General features: G+C 51.9%; 1 protein-coding gene across 1 annotated transcript; it reads right to left on the bottom strand.

Moving 5' to 3' along the window:
- Nucleotides 1-789: 789 nt before the first annotated feature.
- Nucleotides 790-23,430, bottom strand: BOC (BOC cell adhesion associated, oncogene regulated). The gene is made up of 18 exons (XM_010211874.2): nucleotides 23,262-23,430; nucleotides 22,524-22,802; nucleotides 15,412-15,558; nucleotides 14,720-14,863; nucleotides 14,102-14,395; nucleotides 13,378-13,650; nucleotides 12,351-12,649; nucleotides 9,524-9,683; nucleotides 8,478-8,588; nucleotides 7,385-7,591; nucleotides 6,418-6,599; nucleotides 5,420-5,525; nucleotides 5,110-5,232; nucleotides 4,211-4,432; nucleotides 3,604-3,830; nucleotides 2,905-2,984; nucleotides 2,106-2,290; nucleotides 790-1,496 (listed from the first exon to the last, which is right to left on the bottom strand). The coding sequence occupies exons 1-18, from the start codon at nucleotides 23,356-23,358 to the stop codon at nucleotides 1,312-1,314; spliced, it is 3,321 nt and encodes a 1,106-aa protein (XP_010210176.1). The 5' UTR covers nucleotides 23,359-23,430; the 3' UTR covers nucleotides 790-1,311.
- Between the last annotated feature and the right edge of the window lie 1,776 nt (nucleotides 23,431-25,206).

Raw genomic sequence — 25,206 nt, 5'->3', positions numbered from 1 at the left:
CTAATAAGAAGGTCTGATGGAGGAGGGCAGAAGGGGGTGTTTGTCTAGCACTAGGAAGCCAGAGCAAAGGTGAAGTTGGACTCCAATTCCGCTGACCGGCACCTGCCTGTACAGATCAGAGAGAGAGCACAGCCAAGCTCTCTATGTTCTCAGGTTTTCTTTCATTCCTCTGTCATTTAGGATGCTAGCAGTGAATGAACAGCTACAGCAGCACTTACCCTGTCTTTATGTGAAAAGCTCCTTCAACCCCAAAGTGGAGTTTTATTGCACAGATCTTTCAGTGCAAAGCTTCTGAGCACGGAAGAGTTGCACCTTTTGTTTAATTAAAATCAACAACAAAACCACAATCTGCACATGCTCTAGCTTTTCCTGCTTCCCGCCTTTTGCCACTTTTTTCTTTTCACTCACTGAGCACCTTTTGTTTCCTTAGGAGAGGGGAGGAAAAAAATGACATGGATGCTGAAAACCTTTGAAGTGGGGGAAAAACACGGGGTGGGGGGGCAAGGAGACAAGAATTTGCAGAGGTTTGAGTTTTCCCACTCAAACCCCTGCGGCTATGCTGAGAGACAAATGAGAACTTCTCCACCTGCACCCCTCACTAGAGGTTGTATGTCACTTAATTGGCACAGGGCTCTTCCCTCTTCTCTTGTGCTCCGTATCAGATGACCTAGTAGCCTATAATGGCATGAAAACATAATTTTTTCCTAAGTGTCCTTTTTTTATGTTTTATCAAGGGAAAAAAAAAAACACGTAGGCCCCTTCTATGGGAGGATTTAGCATACAGCTAGCCCCAGAAAAGACTAAAGCCTTTATTTTGGATGTTAAAGCGTGGGTTTCTCTTTACAGATATGTGGCTGCAGATGGTGTGTACGCGTAAGGTCATTAAGTTGATTAGGCAAGTGCATAACTCCCGTCCATTCATGCGAGCCCATTCCTGGGAGATGCCTTCCCGTGGGGGAGAAGAAAAAACCTTTTCCATAGCCTCATCCTTCACGAAGCCCTTGCTGCAAAGAGGGTGCTAGGCAGTGGCAGCAGCTCTGCTGGGGCCTGTGTCCCACAGTGTTTCTTTTGCTGCTCTGTTTCAGTCTTCTGTTCTTGGAAACAGCCCCGTGCCCTATCTGGCTGCTGCCCTGTTTCTTGGCCCCTCCTGCTGCGTTGCTGACGATGCCCTCTGTTTCCATAGCATTATAAAAGGCACATATACATCTATATACAAGTGCATAAATATATAAATAGAGGTGTTATACAAAAATAAATACTCATTCTCTTTCTCTCTTTAGAATAAGTCTTTTGCAAAAAGCAGCTGGGTCCCTAACCGGTAGGAGAATGAGTCTCTAAGGGCCTCAGTGGTGGTGGGCTGCTGTTCAGTTGTCTTGGTAGGTCCTGATCCAAAGGTGTGATCAGTGAATTCTGGGGATGGACGTCTCCTCTGGACTGGCAGCAATCTAGTCTTTCTACCTCTTCGACGGGCACTAGGCCAAGGCAGCAAGGGCTTCCTGAAAGAGAGACGTGCAAGACACGATTACAATGTATACAGCAATGGGAGATGCCATGGCTGCTTTACAGTCAACAGCCTGCTTTATGAAAGTAGGTAGTCTAATCAAAGACAAAGAACCACATGAAAAAAGTCCTGCCTGTATGGGAATTTGCTGCCATGCTTTCACATGATGTTACAATCTTAAATGTACATACGTAAAAAATGCTACATGATCCATACTGCCAGAAGGCTGGATCAAGCCCTCAAGGAATAGATTCAAGTAATTGTTCAATTGGTCTTTGTGTTTGACTGGTAGGCTTAGAAGATTAAGAAGGGCTAAGGAACAGTGTCCCTGCAACTGGGGGTGGGCGTGTGCCTCCCAGCAGCAGTTAGTTTTTGGAGAAATTAGAATCCATTCTCTAAAATTGGCCTGGGCAGTTAACAGTCTCCAACTGTTACGAGGTCTTTTCGCACCACTGTTCTCTGCAATAATATTGCAGGAACTCTTCTTGTACCACACTACTGAGCACTAGCACATCCTTCCAGAAGGCTTTACAAGGAGATTTCCCTGCAAGATCTGCCTAAAACAATGAGATGAAGCAAGCTCTGAGCTTTCCTGACCACTGACCTTGGTGGAACATGGGATCCCGTCGAACATCCAGGCCCATTTTGCTGCCCATCACTGGATGATGCAGGCCAACAAAGTGCTCTTGAAGATGAGGACAATCATCTTGGGGCTGGAGAAGCTGGTGAGTGGAGTCATCTGGGAGACTGTAGAGGAAAGAACTGTCTTCTGGTCTTGAACTGGACAATCTGGAGAGGCAGGCAAACAGACAAGGATGTTTAGCACTAGTCACAGATCTTTTTCCTTAAAAGATACAACCTAGGTAATATCTGAGCCAACTGTTTTAAATGCAATGGTATACAGCATTCCTGAATGAGGGGAAGATGGCAAATTGGGATGTCCTTGCAGAATGCAAGTGAGGCGATAGGAACTGACATGCATGATGGAAAACCTGCAAGTTATGGAAGCTGGGAGAGGCAGTGTGGTGCACAGGAGCAGTGACTTGAAGTCTGAAGAGCGAGGCACCTGCACCTGCACATCACCAGCTGCTTGGGCAGTTGTTTATTAGCACCCATCTATAGACACCAGTTGTCTCATCCTCCTTTTTACTCTCCCACTTAGGAGCAGAGGAAGAAGAAGGAAAAAAAGGAGGAAAAAAAAAAAAAAGGAAAAAGGTAGATTTTGACCATCTCTAAAATGAAATTACCCTTCACTCAGGCCTTAAGGGGAATTAAGTTTATTTAAAAAAAAATGTAGACTGAGAAGGTCTAGTGCTTCAGCATGGATTTGTTTTCCAAGTGTACACTGAGGACTGGCACATGTCGGGATCATCCCAGCCTCCCCCACTGTAAGGACGTCTAACCTGGAGGACGGGTAGTCATGCTGGACATTTCCATTTTGCAGCACTCTTGCCTGCAGCAAGGTGTTGGTCTCCTCATGTGGCTGGAAAGAGAGAGGAAGAGATTAGCAAAGCAGTGGCACAGGGCAGCATTAAGAGGTGGGTGCTGATCTGGGATACAGAACCAGAGCTATGGGGCAGAATGAGGAAGCTCTTATGAAAGGAGACAGAAAAGCTGAAACAGTTTCTTTTGCTACAGTGGAGACAGTGGGAATGAGCACTGAAAATCTCACTTTTCACCTACTGCTTAATTACTGGGCGCTGATAGCCAATTCATGGGCTTAATTGTGCCACTACCTTGGCTTGTGTCACATTTACAGATACCGAGTCTACAACACAAGCAGTCCCTGTGAGATTTGCTCAGCGAAACCAGGAACTATTGGTATGAAGGATATCCCTTTGCTCACTGCCTTTTCTATACCTAGAGCCATCACCCTAAGAAATCAACTCTTCACCTACACTGTGCAGACCTTCCTGCTCATCCCATCTCACGGACTCTACTGCAAAGAGGAAACCTCTCTTCAGAAGCCAGGCTTCCTCCTTCTCCACATGGCAAAAGGTGCCCGGCATGCCAACAGAGCTCTGCCACTGCAGCCATAGCCTCATGGCCAGTCATGGAGTGGTCTCCATGACTGTCCTGCGGTGCCCTGGCTGTGCTCGTACCTGCTGCATGTCCTCTGGGCTGTAATCTCGGGGCTTGGTGCTTGCATAGGCCGCCGCTGCGGAGGGGCAGATGCCGTTGAGATGCGCCCCGCTGGCAAAGCGCTGCCCATTAACGAAGGGGTGGCCGCTGGCACGGGGAGCCGAGACGCCCCTCAGGGGCACCATGGTGTACTGGCACGATGACACCAGCAGCCCCGCTCCTGGGAAGCCCATGTCAATGGTTTGCTCTGCAATGGGAAGAAAAAGGAAATCTGAGGCCAGGAGCAGAGGTGAAGCCTACCAGGCAGCTATTTTGGCCACTCAAAGCCATCCTTGGAAACAGACCTTCCAGAGAGGAGAAAGGGGTGCCCTTTTTCTCTACGGCTAGTCCCAGAGGTCCTTCTCAACAAGGTCAACCAGGTAAGCAGCACAAGGGGCAAAGGGTGGCCTTTGTTGAGACGGGCTACCACAAGGCACCTGGGACTTGTTCTCCACCCAACCCTTCGCTGCTTCCCAGAATGTGGAGCACTTGTGGGTTTGGGTGGTTGAGCCAAATACACTCAGCATCAGATCTAACCCACGGAGCAGAGCACATCTTGTATACTAGCCCTCAAGAAAGGTTACTTACTCTGCTTGGACCATGCTCTCCAAAGGCAAAAGGGGATGAAGGCCACGATGAGGAGTACGATGGAGCCCAGTACAACCCCTACGATCAAGTACGGTAAGTCGCTGGAACGGGCCACCATGGCCCCTGCGCCCAGGCCACTGTGCCCACCACCAAGTGGGGGGTGCTGCTGGGGAGGCACCGTTGAGGGTGGAAGACGCCCCGGCAGACCAAGAGACTTCCGAGCTGCGAAGGGAAAGGACAGGGAATTGGATGTAGGCATGTCACCCTATGGCAACAAAGAGCAGCAAGAAGAGCAGGATACTCCAGAGATGTTGACACTGCTATGGACTGGCCAGACTTCTGCAGTGGCTTTAGAGGGATGCTCCTGGATGCCAGAGGATTTCCTAGGCTAACGCCTAGAGCAGTATCAACAGGTCCTATGAGCATAACTTGCAGATCTGCCAGTCCCTTAGGCTGTTAAAGCAACAGAAATAAAGGAAATGCTCATCCGAAACACCCACTTGGACTTAACGCTGTTGCTACCATGACAGCACAGCTGTTTTGAGGACTACTTAAAGCCAAACAGAGCAACTCATAGCAGGGAGGAAAAGTTGTCCCAGTCACCATCTACCCAACGTTCAGGGAGACAAGAGGTAACTACCACGCTGAGGGAAATGGCAATGGACTTGCAGGACTCTGCAAGAAGGTGCTGCGCGTATGGGTATGTGCACATACCGAGCAACGGCATCGGCAAACCTACCCCTGTCTTCTCCCAGCCCCAAAGCTGCCCCTATCTAATTTCCTGAAGCACGATGAAGGACACCAGGCAGGGCTGGTACCTGCCTTGCTGTGCTCTGGACACTTGCAGGCAGGGAAGGCGCAGGGCTGCTCTCCCCAGCGCACCCTGCAGAGCTCCTTACCTTTGGTTTCACAGATCATCACGTTGCTGAACTCGCTCTCACCGCCCTCATTGAAGCACTGCATCTTGATGTCATAGGAGGTCTCTGGCTGCAGGTGGCTGATGGAGTGCCAGTACCGGTCCCCTGAGGCGGGAAAACACACACTGCGTCACTAGCTTCCTCTGGGACCAGGTGCTGCTCCGCAGCAGCGCCAGCTAAAGCAGGAATGCCCAGCTGCAGGTCTCCTGCCTTTTGCACATAGGGCTCTTTCTAGCCCGGGATTCTTCCAGGAGGGACCAGCAGCTGGGACCAGTCTCCCAACATCTCCTACCTTCCACCACATCCTTCTTGTAGTCGCTGTCGTTGTCGCTGTCTGTGGGGCGGTAATAGATGTAAAAGCCGTGGATGGGAGTGTTGTTGTTGCTGGCTGGAATATACTGTGGAGAAGGGGAGAAGGGCAGAAATGAGCAGCCGTGGCCTGCTCTCCTATCCACAGTGCACTGGGTAGGGAGCTGGGCTGGAAAGTGGGTGGCATGGGAGGACAATCCAGCAAGGAGACTTTAGGCTCTGGGCTTCCAGACAAACTACCTTTTGCCAGAGGACTCATGTTGCTGAACAACAGCTCTGTTCCTATCCCACCTTGGGCCGTGCTGTCCCAGGCCATGCAGTTCCTGCTGTCTTTCACCCAGTGTTTTATTGCAGAGGTTGGCAAGAGACCACCCCTCCTCAGCAAAGCTGTTATCAGTTACTGCTTGTGATTAAAGTAACACCAGCGCCCATCCTGCCATACAGCAATTTCTGGCAATAAGAAGGTGAGAGAGAAGAGGGGGATGCATCCCTCTGGATTGGCTCTGAGTGTCTGGAAGTGCTTGAATTTGAGCTTGTGATCCAAGAACTCCTATCCCCTACTAAAAATCCTTTGGATTAGACTGCTGTAAATGATTACCAGCAGCTAGAATCACTACCCAGAAAGTGGTAAGTGAGGGGCATGGCTGCTGGAAACCACTGGGACAGTCAGGGGTACTAGTGAATGTCAAGAATTTGGTCAGCAGAGCAAGCAGTCACCCCGTGCATCAATGCTTGTTGAGTAAAATGATCAAGACCCTGAAGTTACATGGTGAAATGCCTCCTGCATACAATGCTAGGTCCGGACAAAATGTTTCCTGCGTTCTCAGACTTCCCTTGCTCCTTCTTGGATCATGCCCAGAAAGCTATTGGATCACAGTTCCCTCTGCGCTGGTGACAGATTCCAGTTGGGTAACCTTGGGGGTTGTGAACTGCAGCACCCACGGATCTGCACCCTTCCCACCTCTCAAGCCCAAGTCATACCATCCACTTCAGCATGATGGTGGTCTCGTTGATGGCATCTGTGAAGGTAATGTATGGCCCAGCCACGGGGCGCTCATAGACACGGCTGCTGTACCCAGACACCACGTATGGCCGCGATGCCGCACTGGGCTCACTCTCTCCCAGGATGTTCAGTGCCCGGACACGGAACTTATAAGAAGTGCCTAGGGGAGAAATTGGAAATAAGAGTTGCACCAAGACAGTAGTGAGGACTTCAATGACTTCAACGGTCAGCACTGGAGCTACATCTTCTCCAGAAGGCAGGGAGAGCCTTCGGAGAGGCTTTGATAGAAACACAGTTATTGAATGGCCAGAATTCAGCCATGTGCTAAACTGAACCTGCTACTATTTCCCTCCCCACATTCCTCTATGGAAAGTGTAGAGGCCATCCAGCAAAATTCTGTTCTGAAAGGTGCGCGAGTGGATTCAGAGAGAGACAAAAAACATCCTGATGCCAAAACAGGTCTGGAAAGGCTTCCTTCCTTCACTATATGGAACTAAGATAGATAAATCTGAGTTAAAAGCTCAGAGTATAAGTTGAGTTTACCCAAACATTGATTTTGTGTTCTTTAAATTTAACTAGATATTTTCCCCTTTTAAGCAGGCCAGCTCAACGATGCCTCTTTCCTGATGTGAATGGGATTTTTGTGCCAATATGCCTTGCCTGCAGCCAGGAAGAGACAGGATCTACAATGTCTCGTAAGTGGCAAAACCAGGACACTCCTATGCCGTTAGTAACTATATCCTGTAATACAGAAAAGCATCTGCAGGTCTCCCTGAGGGAGGTCAAATCGATGCTGGTCCAAGTATCTGAGAAACTGGAGCACTTCCTCTTGCGTTTAAGGCTGGAAGGGAAAGTTCTACTCACACATCCCAGGGCTAAGCAGGATGTGACAGATGGCTAGCCATCCTACGTGGACTGCACAGCTTTCCTGGAACGTATACCTACCTTTCTCCAGGCCTGGTATTTCCACGGAGAGGCGAGAGGGAGGAATGTCACTGGTGGCAAGGACCCAGTCTCCCAACTTCTTCAGTTTCTTATATTCCACACGGAAAGACTGGATGGGGAAACCACCATTGCCACGGGGGATCCAGGTCACATACACAGATGTTTCTGATGCCATGGAGATGGTTGGACGGTCTGGGGCCTCTGGAGCTGCAGAGAAGGACACCAAGACGTGAGACCCATTCATCTTGCCTGGGAGAGCTCAAGAAAGCTTGACTGCTGTGGAAGCGGTGAGTAGGGGGAGACTGACACTAGGGAGAGAAAGGCAACAGTGGGTGAAGGAGAACAGAGGAAACAGCTGAGGAGGAAATAAGGAAAAGTTTTGCGTTGTAGAAATATAGCTAGATAGGAAGACAATTGAAAAGCAGGAGGGAAAGAGGCTGACCGAGTTGTAGAGGAGATGAAAAAAGGGTACACAGGAATGAACAGGAGATGGAAGGAGGACTACAAGGAAATTCACATAAAGCGTCATGGCAGCAGTGAATAACAGTAATGGCAGACACAGTTCACAATACAATGAATTGGGTTAACCAAGCAACTAATGTCTCCCCAGTGAAATAAAATGGCTGAGTGAAGTAATCTCCAGCCCTAGAGAGGGCCCTTTGTAGGGCTCAGCTAAGAAATAAGGACTCCAGGACCTGTGGGGACTGGATTCTCTTCTGTCCTTCAGCATGTGACGGTGCATGGGAGCTTGTTTCTCCCAGGTGCTGGGCATTTGCAGACTCTCTAGTGGGGCTTCCTGAACCCTTCAGGTGGTTCTCAGCAAGAGACGGGGCTTCTTAAGGGGTTCCTTGTGTTAACCATGGGACAGGCCATGGGGATCAACCTGCTCTCCTGAGTCTGCCCGCCAGAGCAATTGCAGAGGTGTCCAAGAAGCACTGGACTGTGTCAGGAGGTACCGATGAACTATTCAGCTTTGCAAGGTCTCACTCTACTCGGTGGAGACTTCAACTCCAGCACAGCCTGGGCTCTATTACCCAGACCAAGCCCAGTACTCCTCACCCTCCCTCCTTGCCCAGTTCAGGCAGGGTCTTACGGGACAGGCGGCTGTTGTCAGACTGGTTGCTGCTCTGAGTGCTTGTGCCTGGGTCATCCTTCTGGATTTGCTGCTCTTTGCTGGCGACAATCTCTGGCTTCGGGCGCCGGCCTGTTCAAAAGGGAGAGGTGGCATCAGGGAGGAGGAGACACGGTAGAAAGCTGATCTTTGTTCTGATGGGCAAACAAAATATTCCCATGCAAGGTTGCTGTGATAAGGCCTCTGTGGGCCAGAACAGTCCAGAAGTTCGAAGCACTCTACTTGCAGACAGGCATTAGAAGCTACACTAAAACGCAGGGTTGATAAATTACAAATAGCTTTACTCCCATCCCCAACATTTTATTTTCTAAAGTTTGCTGGGTTTTCTTAAAAAGCTATCATTAGATTTCTGCCTGAGAAGCTGATAACAAGCACAAGAGAGAGGCCTGAGGGGAGAAGGGGCAACTCTACCCCTATGGGGACAGTTGCCACAAACGAATGTCATTTCTCATGCTTGCCGGGCACAGGCAGAGCAGCAAGGGGTCTCAGCTTAGACTTCTGGAACATCTTTTTAATGGTAGCAATACTGAGGAGATACTGAAGAGACTGCAGGAGAGCCTGGAGTTTCCATTAGTGGAGGAGAGACACTTAAGAACAGATTAGATAAACACCTGCCAGGAACCACCCCTGTGCAGCTGATCCTGCCTGTAGGCAGAGGAGAGATTAAATGACCTTTTGACATGCCCTATGCAGACCTACTTCCTACGGGTCCGCAGGTGTCCGGCTGAGCCCCAGACAGGAAGCCATTTACTCCATCCCAAGGAAAAGGGAAGACTTTATTTTCCCTGCCCCCATTTCAGTCATGCCACTCTCCCCCTCCTCTGTCCCTCCCTTTGGACAGAGTCGCTCTAAGCTCAGGGGCGGACATGTTTCCAGAGCGGAAACAACCCCTTGCTCCCGAAGGTTGGGAGAGGCTGTCAGGGCAGGGCCAGCACCATTGAGGCCAGAGGCCAGTGCCTCCAAGAGCCCTTCAAAGCAAAACACCCAGGGAGAGGTTTGACCTTTACCAGTCCTGAAGGTCACCATGGCCGTCTGTCCTTCGCCGGCGCAGTTGTGTGCGGCCATCTCCACCTCGTAGAGGCTCCCAGGGTCCAGCCTCGTGAGGGTCAGGCGGTGTTGCGATGCGGGGATGTCCCTCACGGCCCAGCTCTCCGAGGCGTTGGTGACCTGCTGAGGGAGCGAGGCATGCGCTGCAGGCCTGTGGGTGAGCCCGGCTTCCCGCCTGCCCCAGCTCCGAGGCGCACGGTACCCGTGGTAGCACCCAGGCTAACGTCCCTGCCTCAGTGCCCTGCTGCTCTTCTGCAGAGGAAGGGAGATTTGGGTATAAAGAGAACAAGCCACCAGGCATGGGGTATTTTCTTCAGAGGTTCGCTCACCTCTGCTCTATCTGCGGCTCCTCTCTGCTTTCACAGAGCAGCACTCATGCTCACCAAAGGTAGAGTTAGCCAAAGTGTCTAGTGGGTTTAGGAGCCAAATCTCTCCTACCGCCCAAACTCTGATATGACCATCTCCATGGAATGAGGTGCCTGGGAGCCATTTAGGAGATACGGACCCAAATCACTTAAAGCCTGGCTTTTTCTCCAGTTGCGCAGGGCCTGCCCTGCTAACTGGCTAGCTCTGCTGGAGGGGGAGGCCGACCATCACCTCGGGGCTGCCAGGTCCTTGCCTGCTACAGAGGGATGTCCAGGCCCCTCTCAGGCTGCGCCACTGCACATTATACCATGGCATTTTGGGAAGCTGCGCCTGCCCAAGGACACTTAGAGCCAAGTGGAGTTAAGTCTACGGAGCTTCGGCATTTCCTGGCTCAACGGAGGAACCCTAAAGTCTAGCGAGGAATAGAGCACGTATGTCTGTGCTTGAAAACGGTTCATTTTTCAGCCGTGTCCTGATGCCCCAGAGAGAGGGGGAGGGAAGGTGGGACCTTCCTCTTTCTCCCCAGCTGCAAGGATAATATTTTTGCAGGCAAATGCACAGGACATGGAGGTGACCCAGTGCCGAAAGGAGCATTAGCAATGCAGACAACGCAACAAAACGGAAATGCCAAGACTCTGCTCTATCATTTATCTTCTCCAGGCATTTGACACTGACTGATTAATGCCTGCCCCATTTTATTTTTATTCCTGAGGCTGTAGAGTTGTGAGGCCAAAGAGGGGAGCTCTAAAGACTGCTAATATCCAGGAAAAAGAAAAATTCTTAAGAAACAAAGATAAGGGCTGTGTAGCATCTGAGTGCCTGCAGGCTATTGAGATTTTAGGGGCAGTGTAGGAGTAGGGAAAAGAACCATCCTGAGTTATTTTCCAGAGGAGAGACAGATCCATGCACAGTACAAATTTAAGTCTCCCGTCAGTAGGTTCTGCCTTCCTTAGCCATCTTGCACACAAAGAGCCTTTTCTTTCGAGGCTGAATTGATTCCTTCCCTCTCCACACACACGCAGTTCCAGGCAGAGATCTTAAACCCAGATCATTATATAACTTGATTCTAAGTATCTCTGATGGAAAGACACTCTTTCTAAACAAGTTTAAGGGTTATTGGGACTAAGCCCTTCCCATACAAGCCTTAAGCATCCCAAGAAAGAGTCTCCAGCTGAGAATTTGGACTACACTGAAAACATATTACTGCAAACTGCAGTGACCCACGGTGACCTCCACTGCCCTACAGACCCTTCCAGGTGAAGCGCTGAAAAAACAAATAAAATATGGTCAAACTCCAGTCTGCAAGTTAAGATCACATGCAGAATTAGTTGTTACATGATATGCCATCGGGGGACACATCACTTCCTGGCAGACAAAGAGACCCAATAGTCTGGTGTGGCTTTTGGCATTTTTTTTGCTTTTTTATTTAAAGTTGCCTGTTGTGTTCTTGTGTTGGCATCTCATGTCTTTGTTTCAAAGGGCTCTTTAAAGTGCTGGTTAGCTGAAACCCTCAGTTTAAGCTTTGTTTAGAATGAAATCAAGGATGTGTGCAGGGGTTATAAAAGCCTCCTATTATTACAAATATTTTCATGAAGTCAAAAGATTCCAGGAAAACAGATACATATATAATTGAAAATGGTGCCTTGCAGTGCCTGGGAATCTAAAACATACCAGATTTGGAATGTACTTGAACCCCAGGACAAAACTTACCACTCAGCTGCAAACTCCCTGCATACTCAAAAGAAATCCAAGAAGCACACAGCTAAATCCGAGTTTTTTTTTTTTTTTTTTCCCTGTCCCTGAATCTCCAGTAAATTGAGAAGAGATGCCTGGCATCACCTCGAAAGCTGAATTTTTGTTTCAAATTTTTGTTTCATTGGTGCTTGGATATTGTAGAGCAGCAGCTGGGCTGTGGCCCTGCATGGAGCCTGCCCGCTGTGCTGAGAAGTGCCGGGAAGGGCAGGAGCCCCCAGGGCCCTGCTCATGGGCACCCCTGGGCCTTGCTCTGTGCCGTCACCCGAGGGCCATGCTTGACTGCATGGAGCCTTTCATCTTCCAGAAGAGAACCCTGAGGTACAGGTGGTTTCAGGCCCCCCCAAAGATGCAGCATTGCTATGACAGCCCTGTGCTCACTCGTCGTCGTCGCTGAGCGCGGGTGCCCAGGGGCTGGGCCAGGTGCTCCACTCTGGCCACTGCTCCTGGAAAGCCCAGCGACCCCCTCGCAGCCTGCCCTCCTCACACACACCTCTGTGGGCAGAGGCTGCAGCGGCAGAGGTCACACCAAGCAGCACCGCCAGTGAGCATCGGGTGCCTGTGCCCCATGGGGTGTGCAAATGTGCAGTATGAAGGTGCAATAGGGCCATCAGGCCACCTATGAAATGGGTGCAGAGGAAAGACAGGAACAGGGCAAGACAGGGATACCTTGCGATGCTTCACCACATAATACAGGATGGGGGCTCTGCTGTCAGGACGAGGTCTCCACACCAGATCGTAACTATCCGTCTTGGATGTGCGGGGAGAGCTGAGGATGATGGGGGCCTCCGCTGGGAACACGGGCTCTCTGTTGGCTGCACACTCTGGAGACATTGCCAGAGGGGTTGTCCCAGGCTTTTGGAATCCAGCTTTATCCAGGGGCAGCTTTGGAGCACTGTTCCTGGAAGGTGGTGTCGGAGGCTGTGCTGAGCCCGGCCAGGCATCTCGCCCAGGCTTCAGGGTAGTGCCTGAAACAGATACCCAGAGTAAGTGAACGAGTGAGATAGGCAGGGCAAATGCCAGGTCCAGTCTGCTGTGAAGGCAGGGCAATGAGGAGCCCCTTAAATTAATCCTCTCAGTAGCCTGAAGGTGCCCTCCTGTTGCAGCACAGGCTTCTTTAAGGTGTCAGGCCCCAGGCTGTGCTGGCTGCTGGACCACTTAAGCTATGTAAGAAACAGACTCTCCTTCTCCCAGTACAAACGTAACTTGTCTCTCTGAGGCATCTTCCAGAATAGATCATGGCTACGTGGTGTTTCCTACCCCTTTGAAGTTCTCCTAGCCTGGAAAAGCTCAGCACGGACCAAATAAACAGGTGGCATCTCTTTTACCCCAGGCATGTCCACCCACATCAGTATTTAGGCTCTTGCTTACTGCAAACTCAGATATAGAGAGCTCAATAGGCCAAGAGGTAAGGCACTACACCCGCTTGTCTTATGTCTCTCATGCACAGCTAGCTTGGGTAGGCTCATGTGGCATTGGTATCATTCATTCCTACATGGAAATTCAGAGATCCCAGTCAGAGAAACCCTAGGGAAGGTTTAGGCACAGCGAAAGGGAGGGAAGAACATGACAGCTCCTGCACAGGCACGAGGGTTTCACACAGACTTCCTTCTCCTCCTCTCTGACCCTTCCCTGTGCATTAAACTCTGTGCCTGGCTAGTCACAAGCTCTGAGAAGAGACTGGGCACAGCCTTACCTGACCGGGCTGTCCTCAGCTGCACCATGGCTTGTGCGCTGCCCACCTCGTTCTCTGCCATGCACTGGTAGATGCCGTCGTCCTCGGGCCCCACGCTGAGCAGGCGCAGCGCCCGGCGCGACAGCCGCAGCCGGTGGCTCGAGGTGAGGGGCACGGCGTTGCGCAGCCACACCACCGAGGGCTGCGGGTTCCCGCGCACCTCGCACGTGAACTTGGCACTCTGGCCCCACGGAATGATTTCCTGGGACAGCTCCATTGCGACCTCCGGGGGCTCTGTGTGGGGAAAAAGACAGCAGCTGAGCATCACCCGGCGAGCAGCACAGCTTTGGACTTTGGCTTTGGACTGTCCTCCCTGGCAGGGATGAGGTTAAAGGCACAGATCTTCAGCCCTTCTAGTCCTGCTTCCGTTCCAGGGGCACACAGGGGTCTGCTTTGTTACTCCTCCCCTTCAGCATCTATGTGAGCCACAAGGAGAGCAGGTCCAAGGGCAGCTGCTCCTATCAGTCCATGACAGTAGGCACATAATAATCCCATTTTTCTTAGCTGAAACACCATGCTCTGAAAGTTGTACTGGTGCCAACAACAGGCCAGCACCTGGACAAAAGGCACTCCAGCAAAATATTGGCATGTATTATGTACACACAGGCTTGTCAGAAGAGGACAAACGCACAGTGGAAACACCTAAGGTACACCGTTTATGAGCAAGGGCTACTGCAGCACTCACCAAACACCTGCACGTTGTAGAAGATGAATGCGGCTCCAGCCTCGCCAACTCCGTTGTCAGCCATGCAGCTGTAGGTGCCAGAGTCCTCCTCGCTCGTGGGGTCAATCAGGAGGTTGCTGAGCAGGAACCGTGTCTTATTGTACGCGGAGACGCTGGAGCCGTCTTTGGCCCAGGTGACGCGTGGCGGTGGGATCCCGCTGGCCACACACTCCAGGATGAGGCTTTGGCCCTTGGTGACGATGATGGTCTGAGCTTCGGGCGGGTAGATGATCCGAGCTGCCTCCGCTGTGGAGCCTGCCAAGGAGAGAAGGAAAGGAGGTGGGCGGGAAGGAAGGTGGCCGGTGGGGAAGTGTCCTGTGCAGAGCACAGGTAGTGGAAATGGTAGGGTTAGTGCTGTTCCCCTGCACTGGTACGTGTGTGCAACCCCAGAGGAGGTACCCATAACCCCAGGCGTTGCACACACATACCCTGGGGATCAGAGCCTTCTGATGCTGGGATGGAGTTTTCCCAGCAGCTGCTATTGTCAGTTCACAGAGAAAACCAGCTGGAACAGCACTGGTATGTGTTCCCAGGGCTCGGAGCGCTTAGGAGGACATGCAGCGAGAGGGAATGGCTTACGTCTCACACGGAGCCTCTCGCTGGAGACTGAGGTTTTCACCTCCTGAGTCACGGGGTTGTAGGCAGCACATTTGTAAGTTCCCTCATCCTCTTGGCTGGCATTGACGATCTGAAGGTTCCCAGACGGCATGATAAGGTAGTTGTCTACAAGGAGAGAGGGGAGATGGTGCCTGGTCACAAGGAGTACCCCTCCAGAAACAATGAAGCAGCGAAATGACCCCATTGGCTCCAGCACTGCTCAGGGTGCTGGTGGCAATGAAGCAAGAGGGGAAGGGCGTCGCGTGAAGCAAACTTGACAGGTATGTGCAACAAGTGGAGAGATGTTGCAAAATTCAGATCCAAATTTTAAAGTCTCCCCCAAATTCAGATTCAGAGTCATCCTTATTGAGGGACTGGACTAGAGGAATGCTTCATGAACAAACAAAGAAGCCCAATGAAAAGCAACGTGGTATATTAGCTAATTCTGACTCCTCTCTCCTTTCACGAGTTGGTGTCAAACATGTCTCCCCAGCCATAGCTAGTGGGGGAAATCCAAGAGACCTGGCAGAGGCTCTAAAATAACCCATGCTCAAGCCAGCACAGAAGGAACAGAAAAGAAAGGAGGCAGCAGATAAAGTTACTACTGCTAGGGAAAGGTAAAACTGAAGGCTGTGTGAGACCCCTCCAGGTGCTCATCCCTGCCTGGCACTCACCTCGGGATGCCTCCAGCCATTCATGCTTCACACTGTAGCGGACCTGGGCCTTGGGGTGACTTTCAGGCAGATCGCAGGCGATCACGGCCGTGTTCCCCTCATCCACTTCGATCACGTGCTGGCCATCAAACTTGAAATCTTTGAGGTCTGTAAAGACAGCAAAGGACAGCAGGTCACAGGCTGGCTCAGCATCCTGCCTTTGGCTCCAGAGAGACCTCCTCAGAAAACCACCTCAGAAACCTTCCAGAGAAACCAGGTTAGAAGGTTCGCATCGAAAGGCAGACAACAGTGAAGACGAACAAAAACTGGGAGGCTCAGGCAACAAGGTTTAGATGCAAAGGACCTCAGAAAGACTATTTTGACTAGCCAGTGGGAAATATCTGTTCTGAAAGGCAAGTGCAGAAGAGGGAATGCAAGGCAGGAAAGGTGTCATTCTCAGCATGTGTTTTGCAGGCCTAGAGCTCCGCTTCCAACTCTCCCATGGCCTGAACCGTTGACATCTCCACACAAGGAATTCTTGCTCCCGCCAAATATTTTACAGCCAAAGCCCTGGTTAACCACCATAATTTCAGTATGTCTCAACGGTGCTTGCACCCCAGTTCAAAGAGCAGGAGGAAAACCAGGGGGCAGCGAGCGGAGCCCCAGGCAGGCCTGCTCGCAGCAGCCGAGATGGTTTGTCAGGGTAACAGGAGGCGGGGACGGGAAGGCTCCTGAGCGGACAGGAGCTGCGTCGGGGCAGCTTTTGCGATGGCTCGTGAGCCCCCCATTCTTGCACTGCGTTTCCGGCAGCTTTGCAAACAAAACAAAAAAAAAGAAGTAAATGAGAGTAGCAGAATAGCAGGAAGGGATGGGGTTTCAGCAGGAGAGGCCTCTGACCACGCACCTGCACCTGCCTGCTGGCTACATCCATTTGGGAAGCTCATCAGAAAGGGGGGGATGTTTTCCCAGGCTCGAGCTCCCCACAGCTCAGCCCTCTGCCCTTCCCTCCTGCTTTTCTCCCAGCTGCTGGGCCAGAAGAGGCTGTCACGGCAGCGCCTGAGGGCTTCCATCTGCAGCACATGTCCAGCCTGTGCGGCGCAGCCGCCCCCTCCTCAAAAGCCGCCGTCCCTGCCCTTGCCTCCGGACACGGCAGCCTCCGGACACGGCAGCACCTGGCGGCACCGCGTGAGGGGAGTTGTTTTCCTCATAGGCCTGATCTGGGAAACGGGAATGGCAGTGCAGGCTGGAGCCAGGTCTGCTTGATTTCACCCGCGAGGGAAGGGGCCCTGAGTTTTGGGGAGCGACAGGCTGGCAGTTGCGATGGAAAAAACTGCGCGTCCTTGCCTGGGATTTTTCCACCCTCCTTGGAAGAAAGAGCCCCGCTCGCGCATGTGTATAGCGCCCTGCACCAGTCTGCTTGGCCACGGGTGACAGCGCTGCGCTGGCGGCAGCGAGTCCCGCAGCTGCGCCGGGGCTCGGCAGTGCCGACGGGCCGCAGGCCGCGTCCCGCACGCCGCTAAGTCAGGCCGAGACCGCGTTTTCTTTTCAAAACCCCATGCCAGGGCGACGCGCTGCATCCCTCGCCAGCCACAGCCAGGCCAGGCGCTGTCAACAGCTCCGCCGCCCCTCCGAACCAAGGCAAACACGCGGTGCCTGTGACCCGGGGCAGTTTGGAGAGCGGCAGGGGGAAACAAGGGCTCGTGGAGAGTGGACTCCACACGGCCCTCCCTTGGCAGCTCCAGTGAGCACAAAAATGTGTTTTTGTTCTCTGGGAAATATAGCAGCGCTCCAAGAGCAAAAGACAACTCTGGCTCCAAGCTTCTCCCACCCACAGTCATGGAAAAGTGACATGAAATTTCTCAAACAGACTTTCTGATTAAAGCAAGACCCTTTATAAAGTTTAAATAAAAACCAGTCCTCTTGGCAAGGCGGCGCAGAAGCCTCCCCGAACGGCGACTGGAGACGCTGCCGGGCCGTCGGGGGAGCGAGTGTTCCCGTGCCCAGATTTGAGGAACAGGGAGGAGGTTGAAAAGAGAAGGGGAGGTTTTGCAATGTCATAAAAATGATTTGCAGAGAACATGCTTAATACTTCTGGAATTTCTTGGCATCATTCAATTAAAAAATAATAATAAAAAGGAGGAATAAGAGTGAAGTTCAGAAATGTGATTAATCCTTTAAGACAGGCTGAGGAGGGGAGCCATGTTTCCACTGGGTATTAAAGCCAGATGAGGGTTAACTCTCTTGACTTGTGAGAAGCTGGCAGCACGTTTTGCTCCTTCGACAACGAAAGTTACTGCAAGGGAGGGGGAGGCAGCTGCTTATTTTCTCTCCTTCGCTTTTTCTACTTGATCATGGAATAAAATAGTAAGAGCCACGGAAATGGAAAGAGGTGGAGAGGAGGCGAGAACCCAGTGTCTGCCTGCCCACATCACACATACTTCTCCGATCAACAAAATATAAACGAGCATCAGGAAAATTAATGTGCGCCTTGGTGGTCCGAATTCATCACATCCAAATTAAGATTTCGGAGCCAAGGCACAGGCTCCAGCAGCGCTGGCAGGGATCTGCGCAGACACACGCACAGCCCCACAAGAGGGGAAAGGGGCCCAGGAGCCAGGGAGGCAGGAGAAAGAGCAGAGCCAGGCCCCTGCGGCAGCGGCGCCCGCCAGGCAACACCAGCCTTCCCGGCATGGAAAATCACCACCAGGTTTTGGATGTCAGGAAGAGTAAGAGACCGGTAAGAGAGGGCAGCTCCGGTCTGCACTGGGTGCGGAGCAGAGAAGGACTTCTCTAAAGTTAGACCTGCAGATGGGGGAAGCCATGAGGGTGCTGCAAGTCCACTTGCTTTTCTAAGAGCAGGGCCACATCCCAATGCCACGGGGACCCTGGGGATGGGGACAACCCCAAGGGAGGGAGTATGGAAAGGTGGTCACGTGCAAAATCCTCAGGCCAGTGCTTCCTCAACAGCCTGCATGGCTCTCCTGCCTCATTCCTAGCCCTGCTTTAGCGCACGCCCAGCCCGGAGGGCAGCAGACACACACAAACACGGGGCCTTGTCCTTAAACGACATCCTTGACCACAGGGAGGCTGCGAGTCCCCAGGCGCTGCAGGCAGGCGGAGCGTTGCACATCGCAGCTGCACTGAGATAACAGCAAGTTTTTCCTTTCCTTCTTTATTAGAAAGAGAGAGTGCAAGCAAAGGCCGCTGCCCGCGTCCGCGCGCGCCGCGGGCACAGGCGTGATCCCGTGGTCCCGTGAGCGAGCGGCAGCACGAGGAGGGTCAGGCCTGCGGCTGGCCGAGCTGCTGTCATTGGGGAGCAAAGCCAGCCGAGCCGGGGCCCGGGGCCAAGGAACGAGACAGGCCAGACGCAGCAGATTAAACGAACGGGAGGCCGTAAATAACTTGCACACACACACGCACACACAAAAAAAGCAATAGTAAATAGAAGCAGCCCCTCAAGGTGAAATTCTTCCCTGTTGTCTTCACTTCAAGGGCAAGGGAAGGTCAGGGAGGGAAGGTAGAGCCTTGGAGAGCAGGAAAGGGCCAGGACAGGGGGGTCCTCCGGCCCAAATGGTGACGGGAGCAGCTCTCCCTGCTAATCCCTCCTTGGCTGTCGGAGCAGCTTAGGGTTACAGCTCTCGCCTCTGCTCACTCCATCTGGGAAGCGGCCGTGCTGCCCCGCCAGGTCCCCATGGCAGGATCTCCCCAACCCCATCCCCCTTCCCCGTGTCACCTTGCACTGCAGCGGCTCCCTCCTCCCGGCCGGCAGCGCAGGAAGCGCCACCTCTGTTTTCCCTCACCCCACTCCTGGCCTCACCGCTGCCCCGGGGCCAGGCCCTGGGGAGATGCGCGGGGCGAGCGAAGCCCTCCGTGCCGCTCACCGGCCGAGCGCGCAGGGCAGTCGGGCGGAGAGAGGCCCCGGCCAGAGGAGGGCCCAGGGGCCACCTGCCCACAGCGGCTGCACGTTCTGCGCGGCTTCGTCCCAAAAAGGGGCAGATTTGGGACGTTTTCCTCACCCAGAAAAACCCAGAACGGGCTCCAAATTGCTCATGTAATAGCTGAAGTGCTGCTCCTTTAAGAAGTCCTCCCTTTCTGCAAATCCCTGCTCCCCTGGGCCCTCGCTATAGGATAACCTGTTTCCCCTCTGCCTGAGGAAGGGACTGCTGGTTTCAGCCAGCCCTCCAACCCAAGGAGAACGAGATGGACGCAGGAATGCCAACAGGCATCGTTGACGTGGGCAGCAGGAAGCCATCCCAAGGCCACAGCTGTCAGCAGGATAAAGGTGACCTGCTCGCTGAGGGTCAGTAAAGCATGAGGCTGCCACCACGGAGTGCGGCGCACACAGTCTGCGGTGCTCTAGGGCACTTCTCCCAAAGGGGGGGGAGAAAAAATAGGGGAATAGCTTAAAATGTAGCCATAAGATGTCAGCTACCTCCTCCAAAGCTAGTAAGACAACTTGTCTAATGAACCTGGCCCTCTTCTAAAGAACACCTTGAAAATGCTTCGTGTCTCCAGCATGTTTCACTCACAGCCCAGCATCACTTCTCTCCCTCCACCCAAGATGTTTTGGGATGGGGCTAAAACGTCCAGAGCGATTTTATTTTAACACCTCTCAGCCCCAAAGGTGATCTGGCAAGTAAACTGCCCTGCCTGCCTGCCAGGGGCTTCCCTATTTCCCCCGAGAGGAGGGTCTCACCAGTCCAGCGCTGAGGAGGGCCCTGCAGACACGGTCTGGAACTGAAGCGGCAGCCCATGGCGCATCTGCTGCCACTGCTCTCAAACTCAGTCCCACTACAGATCATTGCCTACTCTGCTGTTTCAGACTTACGCAGAGCTGCTTTAGAAAGTTCACTGAGATGAACCTGTTCTTTTGATTCCCTCCCCTTGGCCCCACAAAGAGAGATCTCCCTCCTACACCTTCAGGCCCCCACCTTTCTAGGGCTTCCCACTCTCGCTCCACTCACCAACTGTCAAACCTTCCCCATCTGGAGCTCTCTGTTGCTCAAAACTGCCCAAATCTGTGTTTGACGCCTACCAGGCTCCTACACAGTTGCTGCCTACTGGGCTCCCCTATACAGACAGGGGAGCCACACAGGGTAGCAGGGGAGGCTCCTTCATGGACTAGTTACAATTCAGTGGCTGAAGAGGGCTGAGGTCTGTGAAGGTGCAAATAATCACAGGGCAGATCAGTTCTGATCGGACCTGTTCACAGCAGCTTCCATCTCGTGTTCCCGAGACTCGTGTGGGCTGCAAAGTGGACTTAAATCAAAGTGGACTCGGTTAGAGCTTCGATCTGTCCTGAGGGACATGGTGGGACCTCCTGCGCTAGGATCTGCCTTTCCTCTACCACTGACTCCAGTGCAGAGGGCTCAGATAGGCCAAACAGCAGTGCTTGGTCCTAGGAGGCCAACCTGGGGGTAGGGAGGAGTACATGTGTCTGTGGGGGGAATTTCAGTCCAGGAATGAAGAGATCAGGCTGAGGAGCACACCCTGCTCTTCTAAATGCAAACCATGCCCCTAGTAATCCCATCCACCTCTCCCCTCCTCTTCTTCCCTCTGCCAGGCCACCGGCACACACAGCCCCCTTTCTGCTCTGGAATGTGTTCTCCGAAACTTAATCTCGGTGCAGAGCTCCGGCCAAATTCCCCGACGGATTCAGCCGGGTGACAACCCCCTCCCGCCCTGCACTGGAGCTCAGGACTCTCCCTCACTTTCCCTCTCCTCCTCCTACCCAGCCCGGCCTAAACATTTCAGTTCTGATTAATGTATCAGTGACAAGCCAATAGCTCTTGGCTTTAGAGCAAAGCCAGCTCCGCTTTACACAAATATCTTCACTCCTTCACTTTTTAAACCTTAGCTCCCCCTTTCCAGGGAGATGGAGGCCTCCCCAAGCCAGAGGAGGGGGCAGGAGACAGCCCTGCAACTGCCAGGGGGAGCAGTCTCCTCTGCGTGAACTTGCTGTCAGAAACTGCACAGGTCTTGGAGAGCAGCAGACTCTGCTGCCAAAGAGGGGCGATTCTCCCCTTCCACCATCCTCCCACCATCCTTCCCTCCCTCTATCTTTCCACCAGCAGGCGTGGGTTGTCCTTCCTCAGGTGCATCCAAATACATCACTTTCTCCGATTTGAGCATAACATCTGGCAAAAACCTGACCCCATAAGAGCAGTTCCCCAGTCTAAGATGCTCCTCACTATGTACACACATCTCCTCGGTTGAGGTGTGCACAAGACAGCAGCAATGAGGAGGACATGAGCTTAGAGACAGCATCAAAGCACCCAAATCTGTAGCTTGGAAACAAGGTGGCCCCTTGCTACCTGCCATTGCCATTGCAACTTAATACAAAGAGGACAAACCTCCAGGAAAGGAGAGCCTGCCCCACTGGGATCCCTGTGGCTATAGTAAACACAGCATCCTGCCCCTTAAAGATAAAAATTATATTACAAGTGCTTCTAGATACTCTGCTGCTCTGTATCAGTGTCCTGCCAATGCAGGCCTCTGCCTTCACTGGCGCCATACATTCAAAGCCCTCCTTAAACAAGACACCACCTCCCTCAACTCTCCCTTTTTCTTGTAGGAACATCCCTAATATGAATTTGGGGCAGTACAGGGTGAGTGGGGCAAGGGACTCATGCTTTCTGTAGGCCAGGCAGGCAGCAAAAGATAGTAGATATTGACCCCTGGCTGGTAACAGCCCAGGCCATGGCTTAGTGACCAGCACCAGCAGGTACCTTTTGGTGATCTCAGTTAGGAACTCAGCAAGTCACAGAGGATCAGACTCTGACTCAAAACAAGGGCAGTTCTCCTTCTACCAGTAGGTGTGAGTTACCCTTTCTCAGTCAACACGAAGTCAGGGAATCAGACACACACAAAATTAGCTGATGTTGCTCCTGCTCTTTGTGGGTTTCTGTAAACTCACCACAGGGCAGGTCTGTAGCCTGCCATGCAGAGTAACTTCCTAAGTCATGGCCAGACAAAAACACAATATTTGGTCTATAGTAGGAAATGCTATAAAATGGCTCGAGTGAGCACTCCCTTGGCACCAGCACAGACACATGAGTTTGAATGAACCTCTCAAGATGCACAAGTGGAAGCCCGAGCAGCATAGGGGATGGCAGAAGACTGAAACTACTCACTGGCTAAGGTTACCACTGCAGGAACACTGGCGATGACTCCTTCAGGCACACGAGCAATGCACTGGTAGCGGCCCACGGTGTGGTTGTTGAGAGCTGCGATGACGAGCTTCCCTCGCTCGATGTGGATGCCCAGCACGTCATCCGATCCGACCAGCTCTTTCCCGTTCAGTCTCCAGGTAAGGTTCACCCTGGGGGGGTCCACCACACACCCGAGGCTGACTGAGCCCCCCAGCTTTTGGACAATGGAGGCAGGCTGGACAGTGACGCGCAGAGATTCACCTACACCCAAGGAAAGAAAAGGAAGTAAGAAAATCCTGAGTCTCAGCAAAACGCAAGATGGGAAAAACTATTGCTGATATGTTTTGCATTTGTCATTGCCTAAACTTGTGCTGCACAGTCCCCTTTGCCCCCCACACCGCCCTAATGGTTGGAGATGCACATCAGCCCCAGTTCTCCTTGCCACTGTCATGCTGAGATGTCTAACTCCAGCTGTAACCCCTTATCCTTCTGGGGAGTGTTTGAACCCAGACCTTTGGTCAAGGCTATAGAGAAAGGAATGGAGAGAGAAATCACCTCCAGAGTGAGGCTGGACATTGTAAAATGTCTCTTAGGGAGATGGGAGAAGCCAAAGCTCTTGAGAGAGGAGTGGGATCTGGTGTCTTGAGTTTAATAGCCTTTATTTGCCTCAACACAAAACATAAACCAAGATGGAATAGAGGAGTAACAAAGGAAACTCACTCAGCGTGGCCAAGCAGGTAGCAGCTGTGAGGATCAGGCAGGGGATGGGCAACATTGGTCTCTTCCTTCCACGTGTCACTGCCATCCCATGCAGCATGTTCTGGAGCAGAGGCACCCAGGGAAGGGTCCCATAAGCTGCCTCAGAGGATGCAGTGGAGGTGGGGCAGCACCTTCCTGTGGATGACAAGAGAGATGATGGCATGAGACCCTCGCCTTCCTCTGCTTTCCCCTGGCTTCTTTAACAATATCCCTCAAACTCCCAGGGATTCGCCAAATCCGTGGGCTGAGCAGGCTTCAGATGCCGACACCAGCAGTTCCCTCCCTGGCATCTCCCCAAGCATGGTCGTTAGTCTCTCAAGACATCATATCCCCAGTACTCAGTACAAATTTACGTGTTCGTGCACACACACGCACACATCTACTCCCTTTCACCATTTCAGATTTAGCAAAGCAAGTGCCTGTATTGTGTCAGCAATCAATATCATACAATTTTCAGGAGCAAAACAACCACTTTCAGTAAAACGCTACTGGAGCACTAAGTGTTGCTGCCACTTCTTGGTTGTGTCTGCAGAACACAATCTATCTTAAAAAGAAAGTAAATTAGATGTAAGTACAACCTTAGCCTAGAAAACAGAGTTGATTCCCCACTTTCTCTGTATGTTCCTTTGACCATGCCACTATTTGAGCATACCCATGTGCAAGTTCAGGCAAATCACTCCTTATCTGTGATCTAAGAGTTTCTCTACAATGAATTATTCTGAAGTAGAGGATACACCTTTTTAGGAGAAGAGAAATGACCAATTCCAAATTTGTTTAAATTCAGTCCCCTGTGTTAAAGCTGGATTAAGCTAAATTGGCTTATCACACTTTACTTCTATTTCAGATAAAGAGATCCAATGTATGAAAGAATTCAAATGAACTGTTCTCCCTGAAGTGCACAGCCTATTTTGAATTGAAATGCCCTATCTGGATAAACCACTAGATCCACATTGAAAACATCAATGATCTTCAAAAATCTTGAAGCCCCAGGCCACCTGTCACAACCTACATTGCTGTGAAGAGCTCCACACCTGAGCACCTGTTTTGGAGAAACTGTCATGAATGAATCCTAAACCAGACAAACCGGGCAGGAAGGATTAAAAATCTAGGTGGCTAGAGCCAGAAGCTACCATCCAATATGCCTTTGACTTAAGATGGGATTCATCCTCAGCGCAGAGTGAAGGGCTGAGAGCAAGAAGAGGTATCCCCCTATGGAAATCACAACACAGCTACAGTATTCTCAGCTACCTCCAGGAACAGCCCTTAGAAAATGACCTGTAAGTCTACAGGTGTTTCAGAATTGCTCCCATGGTGTGTCCACATTGGCATCAGAATTGCCCAAAGTACAGAGTTACCACAGTAGCCAGCTCAATCAGCAGTTGTTTTTCCCGCTCCCTCTGCAAACACAGAGTCAGCTTTCTAATCACAGTGACCATCTTCAAGAGCATCTGGATCCTGCAGAGCAATATTACCTACTTTCACTATGTTCTAGTCATCACTGGCTTGAGCACATCCATTCCATATCCATCTCAGCCAGAAAAGGGAGAGAAATTTCATCAGATAAAACCTCTGAAAGAGAGACTTGTGAAGCAAGGACCAACACAGACTCTCTGTGAGGTGCTTGGTGAGTCATTCAAACGCCAACCTACTGCTGGGAACGACAGCACTTGTGGAGATCTACCTGGCTACCCTCCAACAACTTCACCTAAGTCATGGTGCCAGCCAAGGTCCAAGAGCACAGTGTTCAGGACAGTGCCCGTGGCTGGCTCTGCTGAGCTCCACATGGCTACAGCAGGAACTGAGAAAGTTAGTTCGGGTGCATGTCCGCAAACTGTGCTGTCCCTTTGACAGCATCACGAGCTGGCTCCTTGCCCCTCTGTGTCCAGGGCGCTGCTTTGGAGACAAG

This window comes from Tinamus guttatus, unplaced genomic scaffold (genome assembly GCF_059628265.1).
Source record: "Tinamus guttatus ecotype Peru unplaced genomic scaffold, ASM5962826v1 Tinamus_guttatus_pri_ptg000035l, whole genome shotgun sequence".
NCBI lineage: Eukaryota > Metazoa > Chordata > Aves > Tinamiformes > Tinamidae > Tinamus > Tinamus guttatus.
This window is presented reverse-complemented; position numbering and strand designations above follow the sequence as displayed.